At 42.4% G+C, this 14615-nt stretch overlaps 1 protein-coding gene across 2 annotated transcripts in view; it reads left to right on the top strand.

Annotated features, from left to right (window-relative positions):
• Positions 1-14615, top strand: part of LRRK1 (leucine rich repeat kinase 1) — a 99704-nt gene that overhangs the window by 24773 nt on the left and 60316 nt on the right. For both annotated transcript variants that reach the window (XM_061595988.1, XM_061595987.1), the window contains exons 3-10: positions 683-846; positions 2375-2546; positions 3961-4140; positions 5815-5963; positions 7086-7312; positions 8306-8433; positions 10170-10333; positions 11279-11416. In XM_061595988.1, coding sequence (XP_061451972.1) covers positions 683-846; positions 2375-2546; positions 3961-4140; positions 5815-5963; positions 7086-7312; positions 8306-8433; positions 10170-10333; positions 11279-11416 — 1322 coding nt within the window. The remainder of the gene's footprint in view (positions 1-682; positions 847-2374; positions 2547-3960; positions 4141-5814; positions 5964-7085; positions 7313-8305; positions 8434-10169; positions 10334-11278; positions 11417-14615) is intronic.

Here is a 14615-nt window from a genome sequence, read left to right as displayed (position 1 = left end):
CTCACGTATAATTCACACGTTCTGAAACAATATGCAAACTGAAACACAACCATCCTTCCAAATTCACAATTCTTCAAATTTAGAAATGCCATTCTCTAGCCAAATAACATGTACAAAAATACATATATTAGGATAATGTGTGAATAAAAATGCATATATTAGCTAAAATATAACATTCAAAAATCCATTGTATTATGGGAAAATGCTTTACAAAACTGTGTATTAGGCAAAATTGCATATAAAAGGTATATAATTGAAGAAATTTGCATTAAAATTCTGATGAATTTTCATGAGGCCTTTTTTTTAATAAGACACAAATGGATGTGGAGAACTCAGCTTAAGATGAGATAAATAAAAAACTGGGAGAAACTAAAATTGACAGAGTCACCTTACTAGGCACCTTTGTTGCTATCTTTTATGTACCAGGTAAAGCTGTTCCTATTCTGTTCTACCTTTAATGGATTTTAGTGGTAATTGAGATCATTTTATCTCAATGTCTTCTTGTAACTTTTTTGTTTAAACAAACTTGCTGCTTTGTTGTTTTTTACTTGTGTTTTTATATCTGTTCAACTTTTTTACTGCATTTTGAATGTTTTATAATGAAAGCAGCCTTGAAGCCATCTCAGCAAAAGGTGGCGTCTTAAATAAATAAATGTTCTCTCCTTTTGTTCTCTGCATGCAGAGTCCATGGAGATGGGGACCAGACAGTCCACAGCCGGAGGTCTCTCCATCGGACGGTCTTCAGTGACGGAGACTGTCCAGGGTGCTTACAGAAGCGGAGAATTCAGTAGAGCCCAGGAGCTGATCAAAATGGCGTGTCAGGAGAACATCGTGCAAGTCGAGAGGGTAAGGGTGGGACACTGGATGTTCTGTGGCAAAACAAAAGAAGGTAACGGTGTCTACCCCCAAGAAACCCAGGTCAGGTACAGTCTGCAAATGAAGGCATTTTCTACAGGATCTCCAACATGATCATGCAGGCTCCCGAATCTTGTTTTTTTTTTAAGTAAGGCCCTTCTGGGGTACATAATCAGTGAGCAGAAGAGTGTGTGTGTAACTTTCCCTCAGTAACAGCAGTCCCCAAGTTGCTTTTCATTTTTCTCCAGCGAGGCTCAAAAAAAGAATTGAATGCTTAGGGCAGGGCATTACCGGAAGTGGCACCTGGAATTAGAAATTCTGTCCCCTGGAGGCCTGTCTAACCACTTTCCTTTCAATCCTGAGAAAATCACTGGAAACGGTCCTTCTGAAATGGGCTTTTAATGCTTTTCATATTCTCTGAACCTTGGAGGATTTTTCTGATGCCCCTGGTTTTTTTGGTGGCTGATGCTTAGGTTTAATTTTGTTTTTAAAAAGCATTGTACAGTATGTTACGTCTAGTAGGCAGCTTTGAGGACGTGCTGCTTAAAGGCATATAAATGCTGGTATAAAGATTTGGCCTAGCTGGAGTGGCAGGGGTGAGTGACTTCTGGGGGAGTTTGCAGAGGAGAGTCATTGGTCACGGGAATAGTTAAGCACCCCCTTTCCTTCTATTCATTCTCCCCTGGAGATGACTCCCCATCTGCCTTTGCATTAACAGCTGAGCTGTGGTCCTTCCCCCAAGAGTATGGGTTTGTACAACACATGCTTGCTGAGATAACATGTTGTTTCATCCTCACTGCTGTGCTGCTGAGTGAGGCTTGCATCCATCTTCCACTTGGTAAATCTTCCCCAACATGATGCAGTCCAGAAGTTGTTGGACTCCAACTACCATCAGTCCAGCCTGCATGGGGAGTGGACAGGGATGCTGGGAGATGTAGGCCAATAGCGTTTTGGGGGCCACAGCTTTCTCATCCCTGTCCTCTTCAGTGATTCATGACCTTCCTTCAGGGGGTCCACGGCATTTATTTATTGTGTACTGTATTGTATTACAGTTTCGATTCAGTTTGTAATACGATAAAAATGCAACATAAAAGAAAGAGTAAAAACACAATTGAAAATCAATAAGAATATTTAATGCGATGGATGTGCCGTCTCCCATCTTCAATCACTGCAATTGCCACAACAGGCAGAAAAATCAATAAAGGGTCTGCCGACACCCTCAGCAAATTTCAAGTGGTCTGTGGGGAAAAATGTTTGGGAAACCCCTCTCTGCAGGTAGGTATTTTTAACCTTGCTCCTGTCAGTGTGTCCCGGTGAGATCAGAGAGGTCATTTTCTGGAATTCCCAGGGAGAGGAGGCCACGTCAGGCATATCATTAAACTGGTTATCTGGTAAGAGAAACAGGACCCCCTCATGCAAAACATTTTTAGATGTGGCTTGTGGACAGTGAAAATTCTCTTCACTTTGGTTCATTTGGATTCATGCAAAGTATATTCCTCTCTCTTCCCCCCCAAATCAGGGCCATCTCTTGAGTCTTTCAGCTGCCTATGGGGACCTTGAGGCAGTGAAGTATCTGCTGAAAGAAGTGTGCGTGACTGTGCCCCTTGAACCTAATGATGATAACCCAGCTGTGGTGGCAGCATATTTTGGGCACGCAGACATCGCTAAAGAACTGCTGGATTCTTTTATTGGTAGGTTGTTCTCCTGCCCATCCTGTTACTCTTGGGACTAATGTTGTTGTAGCTTCTTTGCCTCTCATACTTTCTGTTGGATTAACTTTCTTGCCCCTACCAGCTTTCAGAAATAGGACCTTGGGAACTGTATCTCTGTGAAGCGGCTGTGTGAAGTTCTGCCAAGAGGCCTACACCTATGAACCTCCCTGAGTCCCTAAGATCAGCCTTGGAGGCTTTGCAGTCTGGTACCACTAAGGTCAATTAGATTGATAGGTACCAGGGTGAGGACGTTTTTACTGATAGCCCCACATTTGTGGAAGGTCCTCCATTAATCATCATCATCATCAATATCCTGCCCTTCCTCTAAAAGGAGCCCAGGGCTGCAGACAAAAAAGATCTCTACTTTTAAAAGACTTCTTGGAAGAAGAAGGTCTTTAGTACATGCTGAAAAGACAGTAGTATTTATGTAGTGCACCTCTCATAAAATGTCTGGGTGGGGTACAACATTATGTATAAAAAACTATTAAAAACAGAACAAAGTCATCATTAAAGTGAGGCCAATCAAAAGATTTGAAACAACTGCTATGGCTATGTATGATTTCACTTGATGCTGTTTTTTGGTTTACTATAAACTGCCTTGTGAGGGCTTGTCCTCGAAGGCAAGATGCGTATAAATAACATAGTAATAAATGGCAATAATAATTGAATAGGAAAGCACCTTCACAAAGCAGAAGTCTGTTGGATTTCTTGGGGAAAGCCACAACAGTCAACAGCTTTAAATTTTAGTACATTCATGCCCTAAAGCAAGGCACTTGATTAATTTCAAATTAAAGTGGGGATTCCCTGGATTCCATACCCGATAACCAGATCTGCTAATTATGGGCAGTGTTGTTCAAAGCCCACCCCATCATGTGTTCTGGGGCACTTCCCTGCAAATTGCTGAGAGACTGATGCTGTTGTAATTTTGCTCTGCAAGCACTAGGGGTGGGCAAGAATGTTGATTCAGTTTGCATTTCAAACCAGATTTATCAGATTTGCACTCTCCAAAACAACAGGAGAACCAAAACAGCCATCCTTCAAAATTTGCACTTCTTTGAATTTTGCAGTGAAGTTTACCAGCCAAACGATTACAAACATGCATGTGTTAGGGGAAAGTGTGCTTAAAAATCAATATATGAGTGAAAATAACATGCAAAAATGCATTATTGATGAGAAACAGCTTGCAAAAGGGTGTACATTAGTCAAAACTCCCCACAAAAATGTGTTAGGAGAAATTTGCACTAAAATGCTGGAGAATTGTCACGGGATTTTTAAAAAAATGCAAATTGCTGCAGAAATGCAGAGAACTGAATTTAAGATGGGGAAAATGAGAAACGGAGAGAACCAAAACTGACAGAATGTTCCATTCCTATTCAACTCTCATTTTTAATAGGGCCTACGAACATCTTGCAACTTCTGAACTGGATGCTGGCCATTGCTTGCCAGCAGGGCCACCTACACATCGTCCAACTCCTAGTCCTGACGTATAAAGCAGATCCTGACAGCTATGCAGTGAGGAAGAATGAGTTTCCAGCTCTTAACCGATTGCCTCTATACGCAGCTATAAAAGCAGGTATGTGACTGCAGGGCTCTCTGTTTTTCCTTCCCTGTTAAAGATTTGCATTCTCACTTTGGAGCAAAAGAAGAGAGGGTTGAATGTAGGGATGTAAGAAGGCATCGTTTTTCCATTCCCCCCTCTATCTGTCGCATGCAGCACTGTTTCTGTTTGCTGCAGTTTATTTTCCACCAAAAACTAGGTTATTCGTCTCACTGTCCACTCTCCATTGCCTAAATTACATAATTATTTACATCAATTACATTGTTATTACATTGATCAACGCCATTCATTTCAGTGCAGAGGAAACCCAGTGCAAATGGGGGGTGGGGGAAACGTAATCAGTTACGTTTCGTTTGTGGACTGAAAGCAACAACGGCAGCAAGTGAAGATCGTGTTTGCAGGATTGATTTCCATTCTGGACCTGTAATGGAAAAGTGAACAAAGGCAATTTTAGCTTCCGTTTTCCTCAGAATTCTCCCAACATCCTTAGTTGAAGGGCCATGAGTAGATCATGGATGCTGCCCCCCCCCCCGGCCAGATGTGGTTGATCTGTAACTCTCTTCATCCCTACCCCCTCCTCCCGTCTTTACTTCCCTTCTGCCAGGGGGCAAGTACATTTTTATTTTAATAGGTTTTGGCTCTTTTTAGTGGGGGTATATATGTATGTATATATTTATTTATAAGAGTTCTTACCTGCCCTTCCCCACAAGGTCCCAAGGGAGGTGACAACAATAGAATATACAATTACAAAAGCAGATGAACGTATTACAACGATAAAACCATTCCATATGGAACAGAGCAGTATAAATTCAGCAAAAGAGGTGGTTCCGACAAAACAAAATCCCTTAGCTGTCAAAGGCCAGAGTAAATGGGTGTGTCTTTCCAAAAAAGACAAAAGCTGCACAGTGAAGACCTCTGAGGGTTGGGGGGGTGTTTGCCACAGTTTAGGGGCTGCCATGCATGAATTCCTCTCCTGGGCCACCATTCCCCCCCCCAATGTCTGAAGGTGGAAGAACTAATAAGAGGGTTGGGATGGAAAGACCTGTCAATTTTGGCTCTCTTGGTTTCTCATTTTTCCAATCAAATTCGGTTTTCCACATTTCTGCAGCAATTTGCAATTAAAAAAAACTCTTGAAAATTCTCCACATTTTAGTGTGAATTTCTCCTATTAAACACATTTTTGTGGGCCATTTCTCTCCATATAATGCATTTTTGTATGTCATTTTCACACATATATTCATTTTTGTGCACACCTTCCTCTAACATGCACATTTTTGTAAACCTGTTTGATCGGCAAATTGTATTGCAAAATCTGGATAAGTGTGTTTCAGTTCTCGTATTGTTTTGGAAAGTGTGAATTTTATAAATTCCGCCTTAAATGCTACTGAATAGAAATTCTTCCCCATCCCTAATAAGTGGACCCCTCTGCAGATAATTATACCCAAGACGGTTAGTAGGAATGGAGACAGACTTTCAAATATTTGGGACCCTAAGTTAGGGCTTTCAACACGAGTGTGAGCATCTTGAACTGTGCTTTCAATATGCAGGGTTTACGTAGCCTTTGTTTTTATAAAATTAGGGATGGAATTGCTCTTGGGGACTCATGCTGGTTGTTTAAAAAAAAACAAATCTGCACATAGACACCTATCTGTGTTTTTTCTCTCCCCCCCCCTTTTTTTTTTTTGTTAGGGCATGAAGAAGTGGCTGCCTTCTTGCTTGACAATGGAGCCTTCTTTTCTTCCTATGTCCTGATGGACTGCCCCGGGACAAGCAAAGATGTTCTTTGCAAATATTGCATAGAAACAATCACCTTACCAGGGAGCGTTCCAGCAAAAACAGTGAGGAGGGGGTCATTGTTAGTGGCGAGCACAAACTTTGGCTGGTTAGCAAGGCAGCCAAACCTAAGAACATAAGAGCATAAGAACATAAGAAAAGCCTGCTGAATCAGGCCAGTGGCCCATCTAGTCCAGCATCCTGTTCTCACAGTGGCCAACCAGGTGCCTGGGGGAAGGCTGCAAGCAGGACCTGAGTGCAAGAACACTCTCCCCTCCTGAGGCTTCCGGCAACTGGTTTTCAGAAGCATGCTGCCTCTGACTAGGGTGGGAGAGCACAGCCATCATGGCTAGTAGCGCCCCTGGCTCAGATGACAAATTCTAGAGAAAGTCCAGAGAACACATGGGATGCTGTTCCATTAATAAAGCCAAATAGGTCTTGACTTGGCCTGTACCTGAGTGGCAGAATGCTGAGGAGCTCTGTGTAAGAAAGACCAAGATATAAGTGTGATTAATCACCAAATAGAAATGAATGCAAAGGTAGCTGTGTTGGTTCATGAGTAAAAATTCCAAAATCCACAGATGGGCAGTACCTTTGTTGAAACCAGCCAAAATGTCACCGAGCTGTGACAAGCATTTCAGTTCTCCAGAACTCTTCATCAGACAAGCTGTTACATAAAGCAGGCGGTGAGGGGGAGGGAAAAATAAAATTGAAAATGAAAAGAACAAAAAGTTGGCTGAGGTAGCAATGAGGCCAGCTTTTAGACTTAGTTTTAAGATGGAGATTAAAGGCTGAATAAACCACTCCCAGGTGTTCAAGATATTTAGAAATACACAGTTATATAGAAACCTATATAAGGACTGGGTTTGAAAGAAAACACAAGTGGTAAAATGACTGCCTGCCTGAATCTTTAAAAGTCAGCCTGTACTTAGCACAGGTGTGGGGAACCTTTGGCCCTCCAGATGTTGCTGAACTACAACTCCCATAATCCCTGGCCATTAGCCATGCTTGCTAGGGCTGATGGGAGTTGCAGCTTCGCAATATCTGGAAGGCCAGTGGTTCTCCACTCCTTGGCTTCGCATGTGGCTGAACATCCTGGGTGCATCCCAGAGATTCAACACTCTCTGCTTTTCGCTCAGGATTGTTTATTATTCCCACTAAAGTCCTTGCCTGTCTTGCACCTTCAGGCTCTCTGTGTGAACTGGTCAAACCTCAGGCTTCCTTGGGTGGATCTCGAGTGGCTGATAGACATCTCCCACCAGATGACCGAGCTTGACCTCTCTGCCAATTGCTTGACTTCACTCCCATCCATCATCCCTTGGGGGCTGATAAACCTCCGGAAACTGAACCTCACCGGGAACTGGTTAAATGAACTGCCTGACGTGCATTCTTCGGATGAAATTATATGCACCAAGTACGTGCCCCCATATCCTTGGAAATACAGGTGGGGAGCCGGTGGGCCTCCAGAAGTTGTTGGACTCTAACTCCCATACTCCCTGACCATTGGCCATGCTAGTTGGGGCTGATGGGAGGTGGAGTCCAGCAACATCACTAGGTTCCACCGAGGGTGAAAGGGGCTACGCGATCCAGCGTATGCTTTCTGGGTCTCTTATTCACTAGCAGCTTTGTACCCAGCATGGTTTGGGAATTCTAAGAAACCAGAAAAAATCTGTGCAGTTTTGAAATCAGTGGTTAAAATCAGTGCAGTTTTGAAAGGTTCACTCTGCCATCTTGCATCCAGTTGTATCCCAGCTAGGGATGGGTGAGAATTTTGATTCAGTTTGCATTGCTGCCTTGGGCTCCTTCTGGGAGGAAGGATATAAATCAAATAAGAAATAAAGAAATAAATTTCAAGCAGAATTTATCAAATTTGCACTTTCTGAAACAATATGAGAACCGAAACACAGCCATCCTTCAGAATTCACATTTATTGGAATTTGGGGACGTAGTTCACCAACTGAACAATATTTACAAAGATGCATGTATTAGGGGAAAGTGTGCATAAAAATGAATATATGAGTAAAAATAACATGCAAAAAGACATGATGTGATGATAAATGGTTTGCAAAAATGTGTACCTTTGTCAAAACTGCCCCCCAAAATGTGTTTATTTGGAGAAATTCACACTAAAATGGTGGAGAATTTTTTTTTAAAAAAATCGCAGATTGCTGTAGAAATGTAGAGAACTGAATTTAACATTGGAAAAATTAGAAACTGAGAGAACCAAAATTGATAGATCTTTCCACCCTAATCCCAGCATAGACAATCCTTGATCTCAGAAGCCATCATGCAAAATTCAGTTCTGGTATCCTAAGAGGTGTCCAAATCCATCGTGCACAAATAGCTTTCCAAAATATATAACAGATCTCTGTGTTTTGCTTGACTTTTTCCCCTTTTAAATCCACAGGTTGCTTGAGATTGACATATCCAACAATAGGTTTCTTACTCTTCCTTCTGGATTCTTGCACCTTTCCAGACTTCAAAGGCTTGTGGCTGCCAAAAATTATTTGGAAAAGTTACTTGACGAGGAGAACGGTGGGTGCACATTGGTCTTGAATTTCCAGTTGACTTGTACGATCCACCAGGCTGGGGTGGGGGGGCACAGAAAACTTTGTGGCTGTTTTCCTGTTCCTTAGGATTTGAAACAATATCACCAAGTCGGAACTGCATGTTGAAAAGAGCATAGGGTGGTTACTGAATTGGACTGGGAGGGAGGAGGAAAAGAGTAAGCTCAGCTGCTAGTTCTTAATTAGCAAAGTTCTGGTAACAACCAGCCAGAATGGAATCCTTTAGAAAGAAGTGCTAAAAGTTGCTGGTCTTTCAGCAGAGCTGATGGAAAGGACCTGCAGTCACATCTCTTTCCTTCTGCTAACAGCCCAATGGAATGGCTGCAAATGGATGACACATGAGGGGGGAGCCTAATAGAGTTGGTCTTTAGTAGAGCCGATAGAGAGGCCTGCAGTCCCATCTCCCTCTACTCTCTAATCCAGCCTTTCCCAACCAGTGTGCCTCCAGATGTTGTTGGACTACAACTCCCATCAGCCTCGGCCGGCATTGCCGATGGTCAGGAAAGATGGGAATTGTGGTCCAACAACATCTGGAGGCACACTGGTTGGGAAAGGCTGCTCTAATCTGATGGAATTACAGCTCCTTGCCTTAACTCTACCATTCAGGGTCAGTGCTAGATGAACAGTTTCCTACTCGTCTAAGCCCCAGACCTCTTTGGTGATCTAGCCTCAGAGCTGAAAGAGTCTACTTCTATAGTTTATGCAAGGGATGTTTTTTCAATTTCCTCTTCTCCTGCAAAACCTTGCAGGCCACCAACTTGCTTACATTTAATATATCTTCACTCCCTTTGCATGTCTTGCCTTTTTCTTTTTTAGTGTTATAAACCTGATGGCAAGGCCCGTCTCTCTCTCTTTTTTTTAATGGTGTGAGTTGCATTGAGAGACAACAAGCAGTAGTGGCTGGTGCCCATTGGGACTGGTAGGGTGGAAGGCAGGGAGCCCAGACAGTGGGTGGCGCCAGAGGCAATGACAGGTGGAGCCAACTCATGCTAGTTTTGTCCCCCCTCGCTGGATCGTCACCTTGCAGTGGTGAGTGGGCTTGCGTGTTCCAATGAACCCTGTGAGCGATGCCGTCGGGAGTCATGTGCTCCCAGCAGGGTCACCCATGGCGGTAAGGTCAAGGGAGAGGAACCAGACAAAGAGCGATCCAAGAATGTCCTCAACAGCAGAACAGGCGGAGGATAACAATGTGTATGTTACAATGGCTGTGAAGGCGGATGAAGGCTGCAGCAGATAAAAGACTTCCAATCGTCGTAGTACCCATGACATTGGATCAAAGTCTTTTTCTGTCAAGATTGTGTGTTGATCGTCGTGCACCGATCTCCCCACATAAAACAAATTCACGCACAGGAGGTTTCCAACCAAATAATATTGGAAGACAATCTTACTCGGCTACGAGTGATTGCCAACCAAGTTTTGTCCCCATCCTCCTTCCTGTTGAGTTCTACAGGAACTAAGGAGGGGAAGCTGATAGGCACTGTTGCCACACACAGACATACCAGGCTTCTGGTAGGTAAGAAACCAAGTATATGGAGGCTGGCTGAAGGAAGGCTGAAGTTGCTGGGGCAGTACCCCATATGCCCTAATGGACCAGCCTCCACTGACCCGTTATTTGAAAAGAGGGATGCGGATATTGGAAATACATTAATAAAATAAATAACCATTAAGAACTTCTCATAAAGAACTTTCTTCCTTTCTTTCTAGCTATTAACTGGATTGGATTAAGGAAACTGCAGGAGCTGGATGTCTCGGACAATCGGTTGTCGGAAATGCCCGCACACTTTGTCCACTGTTTGAAATCGCTGAGCTTTCTGAACGTGTCCGGGAATAACCTGAAGGTGTTCCCTCAGCCTTGGGCCTGTCCCTTGGTAAGTCGGAACTGCCGCCAGGGCAGAGACTCGGCACGAGTTGCTTGATGTGGTTGAGGGCAGTTAATTTATTTATTTATTTATTTCATTTTTAAACCGCCCATAGCTCTCTGGGCGGTGAACAAAACAAGATTAAAATACAATATTACAATAAAATTACAATAAAATCAGCAACAAGTTAAACGAAAAAAAAAATTAAATGAAACACATTGAACATTAAAATGTTCATTAATGTCTCGTGGGCTCAAATTGGGACTCTGTCTAGTGGGGCTGTAGAACAGTCAATGCTGAAGCTGAGATATGCTGAGATATTATTATTATTATTATTATTATTATCAGTGCTTTTTTTTTTTTGGTTTTGTAAAAAATGAGATGCTGGTACTTATACCTTGATAAAGTGCTGTGGGTGCCTGTACAAAATGGTTACCACGGGCAGCAAAAAAGAGGAGTTCCATCACAAAAAAGCTGCTGCTGTTGAATAATAATAGAATAAAAGACATTTTCAATGGTCACATCCTGCTTATGGAATACCCTTCCCAGATAGGATTGCTTGCTTATCCTTTAAGCACCAGGCAAACCTCATTCTCCTGGGCCTTTTGGGTATTTTAGCTTTTTAAGTAATACTCCATTCTGTTATTTTACAGTCATGTTGTGTATTTTGTTGTCATTTTTATTCCTGATTCTGCACTGTAAACTGCCCTGGGATTGTTTGTTTTGAAGAAAGGCAGCATATGGATTTTAAACATAAATAAATAACTGTGTACTGCATCTCCAAACCTTACAACTGTGCATCTTGCTCATGAGATTTCATGAAAAATTGCCTATTTGTTTTCAAACTTATCCTGGCAATCTTAAGGGCTAGAAACTTAATAAACACACAAACCAAGTTTCTTGGGATGGGGAATTCTGTCTGCATATGAACATTCTTTTCCCTCTCTGTTCTAGAAATGTTGCAAGGCAGCTAGAAATTCATTTGAATCACTCCCTGATACTTTCGCTGTTTTCTGGAAAAATCATCTCAGAGAAGTAGATTTTTCTGAAAATTCCCTGAAGGAAGTACCCCAGTGTCTCTTCCAGCTGGAAGTAAGTGGGAAGAATGCTGTCAACACACTTTTTTGTCATTTTCTTTATTTAATATAATCACTCCCCTCCCCCCCCCCCAATGGGAATGACTTTTGCATTCCCAGAGTGGCAGAGGAATCTGGGTGAAATTCTGATGTCTATGAAGGGGTGTGCTGCATGATGGAATTCCAACCACATGTTGGACTTGCTGCAGAAATCTAGCTTGCTAAAGCCACAATACTAGTGGTTAGAGAAAAACAGTCTGGAGTGGGGATGGGTGAGAATTCTACTGAATTCAAATTTAGCACCAGATTTTTCAGTGGTCTGCATATTCTTCATCTTTGCAGAGTGATCCTGTTTTCTCCTAACTTCAGCAGCTTTCCTCCATCACCACATTTTTCCCTCTCGAAGGTTCCCTCGTATATGTAGTTCTTCTATTGATTTTCCTCTCAGCACAGCAGTACTACAGCTCTCTCTCTCTCTTGCTCTCCATCTTTCTCTCTCTGTGTGCCATCCCCCTCCACTTGAATAATCCAAGCTCCAAGCAGGGATGAAGCAAGCCAAGCCTATAATAGCAGAGGAGGATGAGGATGTGAAACCACTTTCCTTTCAGAATATTAATGGTTTCTTTCAAAACATTGATAATTCCTTTCAAAATAGCGATATTAATATTGATATTTTGGGGGAGGAAAAAAATCAGATCGGTAAAAGCAGTGGATACTAAACAAAGAATGAACTCAAATCAATACTGCCTGTTAGGTTGATGGAATGCTTTTGAAGCAGCACCAGCCAATGGATCCCACCTCTAGTCTGGAGGTAGCGGTTAGGGGAAGGAAGCAGATTTTTCTGAAAATTCCCTGAAAGAAGTACCCCAGTGTCTCTGCCAGCTTGGATGAAGCCCTCCAGATTTTACAGGATTCTAGATCCAATCAGCCCCAGCCAGTAGTCAGGGATGATGGGAGCTGTAGTCCAGCAATTTATATACCCAGTCAATCACTGCATTCTGCAGGTGAGGGCTTCCTCTAGATTATAAGGAGGTCCATTCTGCACAGCATAGGAAGCGGACCTTTAGTGTAGTGGCACCTACCCTTTGGAATTCCCTCCCCTTAAATACTAGACAGGCTCTGTTATCTTTTCTGCACGTACTGAAGACCTTCCTCTTTCAACAAGCCATTTAAGTAGAGACCTTATCCCAGTCTGTGTCTGTGTTGGATTTACCTTATGTTTTTAAAGTTTTTTTTAAAAAAAAGATTTTTAAAGATGTTGCGTTTTAAAATGTTTTGAAGTCTTTTGTTTTTAAGATGTTTTAAAGTGCTTTTAGTGTTTTTGTTGGCTGCCCTGAGCTCCATCTGGGAGGAAGGGCGGGATATAAATTTAATAAATAAATAAATAAACATTAGGGGTCTGTGGGTTAGCCACCCCTCAGAGTGACAGGACAAGGCATGGGAAGACCCAAGTTCAAAGCCCCAACCCAGAGATGAAGCTCAGTCACTGGGTGCCTTCAGGCCACTTAGTATCTCTCAGTCTAACCTACCTCGCAGGATCATTGTGAGGATAAAGCGGGGGTGGGGGAGAAGCATGTACGCCACCCCAAGCTCCGTAGAAGGAGGGTGGGCTATAAATGTAAGAAATGAATACATGCACAGGTTTTGAGTGTGTGATCAGATCCTCTTGGGATTTCATCTACACCATGCATTTAAAGCACATGGCTTCCCCCAAACAATCCTGGGTACTGTAGTTTACCTGTCACAGAGCTACCATTCCCAGCACCCTTAACAAACTACAGTTCCCAGGATTCTTTTCAGGAAGCCACATGCTTTAAATGTGATTTAAATGCATGTTGTCGATCTAGCCTCAGACAGCATTGTTCCACTGGGCTCTTTGCCATCCTTTTAAGTACAGAGTTAATTGTTAATTGGGAAGGAACAATCCACCCTAGAATAGGAAATGGTTAAGTCATCTGTGGTGGTGGTGCTGGTGCTCATGTTTTGTGATACCAAGGGAAGCTAACCCCTCTCATTTGCCACAATTGCATGTACCAGAGTATGTGTATATTTTCAGTTAACCCCATATATTCCCCACTCCCCTGTGTTCCACGTAGGAATGGGCAAGAAATTCAATTCAGTTCGCATTTCAACTGAATCTTTGTCAAATTCACACTTTCCAAGAATATGAGAACTGAAACTGAGCCTTCAAAATTTGCACTTCTTCAGATTTTGCAATGTAGTTCGCCAACCAATGATTACAAAAATGCATAGGAGAAAATGTGCCTAAAAATGAATATATGAGTGAAAATAATATACAAAATTGCATTATATAATGAGAAATAGCTTGCAAAAATGTGCACATTGGTCAAAAATGTGTTTATTAGGAGAAATTCACACTAAAATGCTGTAGAATTTTCATGAGGATTTTTTTTTAAAGAAATTGCAGGATTGTGGAGAACTAAATTAAAAACTGAGAACCGAAATTGACAGATCTTTCCATCCCTAGTTCCTAGAGACTCAGGAATCTGAGAGGACCATGTGGGGGCTGAAACTGGCTGTATAAACTGGTCTTGGATTTCTGACTATTAGATAGTACATGATTTGAGTTTAGATGTCCAAAATCCTTCTTCAGTTTCCTCTGCAGCTCATATGGACATTGCTTTGTTTCCCTGAAGGAATCAAATTCGTGGCTAGGAAGGCATAGGTCAGTCCAGCCTTTTGAACGCTAGATGGTGCTGCTGTGGCATCTTTTCCTGTCCCTGTCTTTTGTGCCACTCTCATTATGTTATTGTATGTTACGCTGTGTGTACAATGTGGTGTAATGAAATCCACAGTGATTTAGAAACCAGAGTGCCTAGCAAGCTTGCCGTGTCTTTACCAGTTGCCTCCCCATGTGGGAGTCCCATATCTTTACTATAGGAAACTGCCTTACGGTGACTCGGACCATTGGTCTGTCTAACTCAAGATTTTGAAGACTGATTGATGGTGGGTCTCCAGGGTTTCAGACAGGAGCCCTTTCCAACTCGACATAGAAAAGTCAGGGATTGGACCTAGGACCTTTTTTCATGCAAAGCATATGCACTACCACTGAGTTACAGCCCTTCCCCAAAGAGATTCTTCATTGCAGACCAAAAGCCTATTGATGTCATTGAGTTAGTAGTTTATGGTACACTACAAAATCAGTGCTGTGGGGCAACTGTGAGAGTTGCGCACATCACACAGGAGAAAATCTA

The sequence above is a fragment of the Rhineura floridana genome, chromosome 14 (genome assembly GCF_030035675.1).
Source record: "Rhineura floridana isolate rRhiFlo1 chromosome 14, rRhiFlo1.hap2, whole genome shotgun sequence".
Classification (NCBI taxonomy): domain Eukaryota; kingdom Metazoa; phylum Chordata; class Lepidosauria; order Squamata; family Rhineuridae; genus Rhineura; species Rhineura floridana.
Note: the sequence above shows the minus strand (reverse complement) of the source record. Positions and strands in the feature narration are given on the sequence as shown.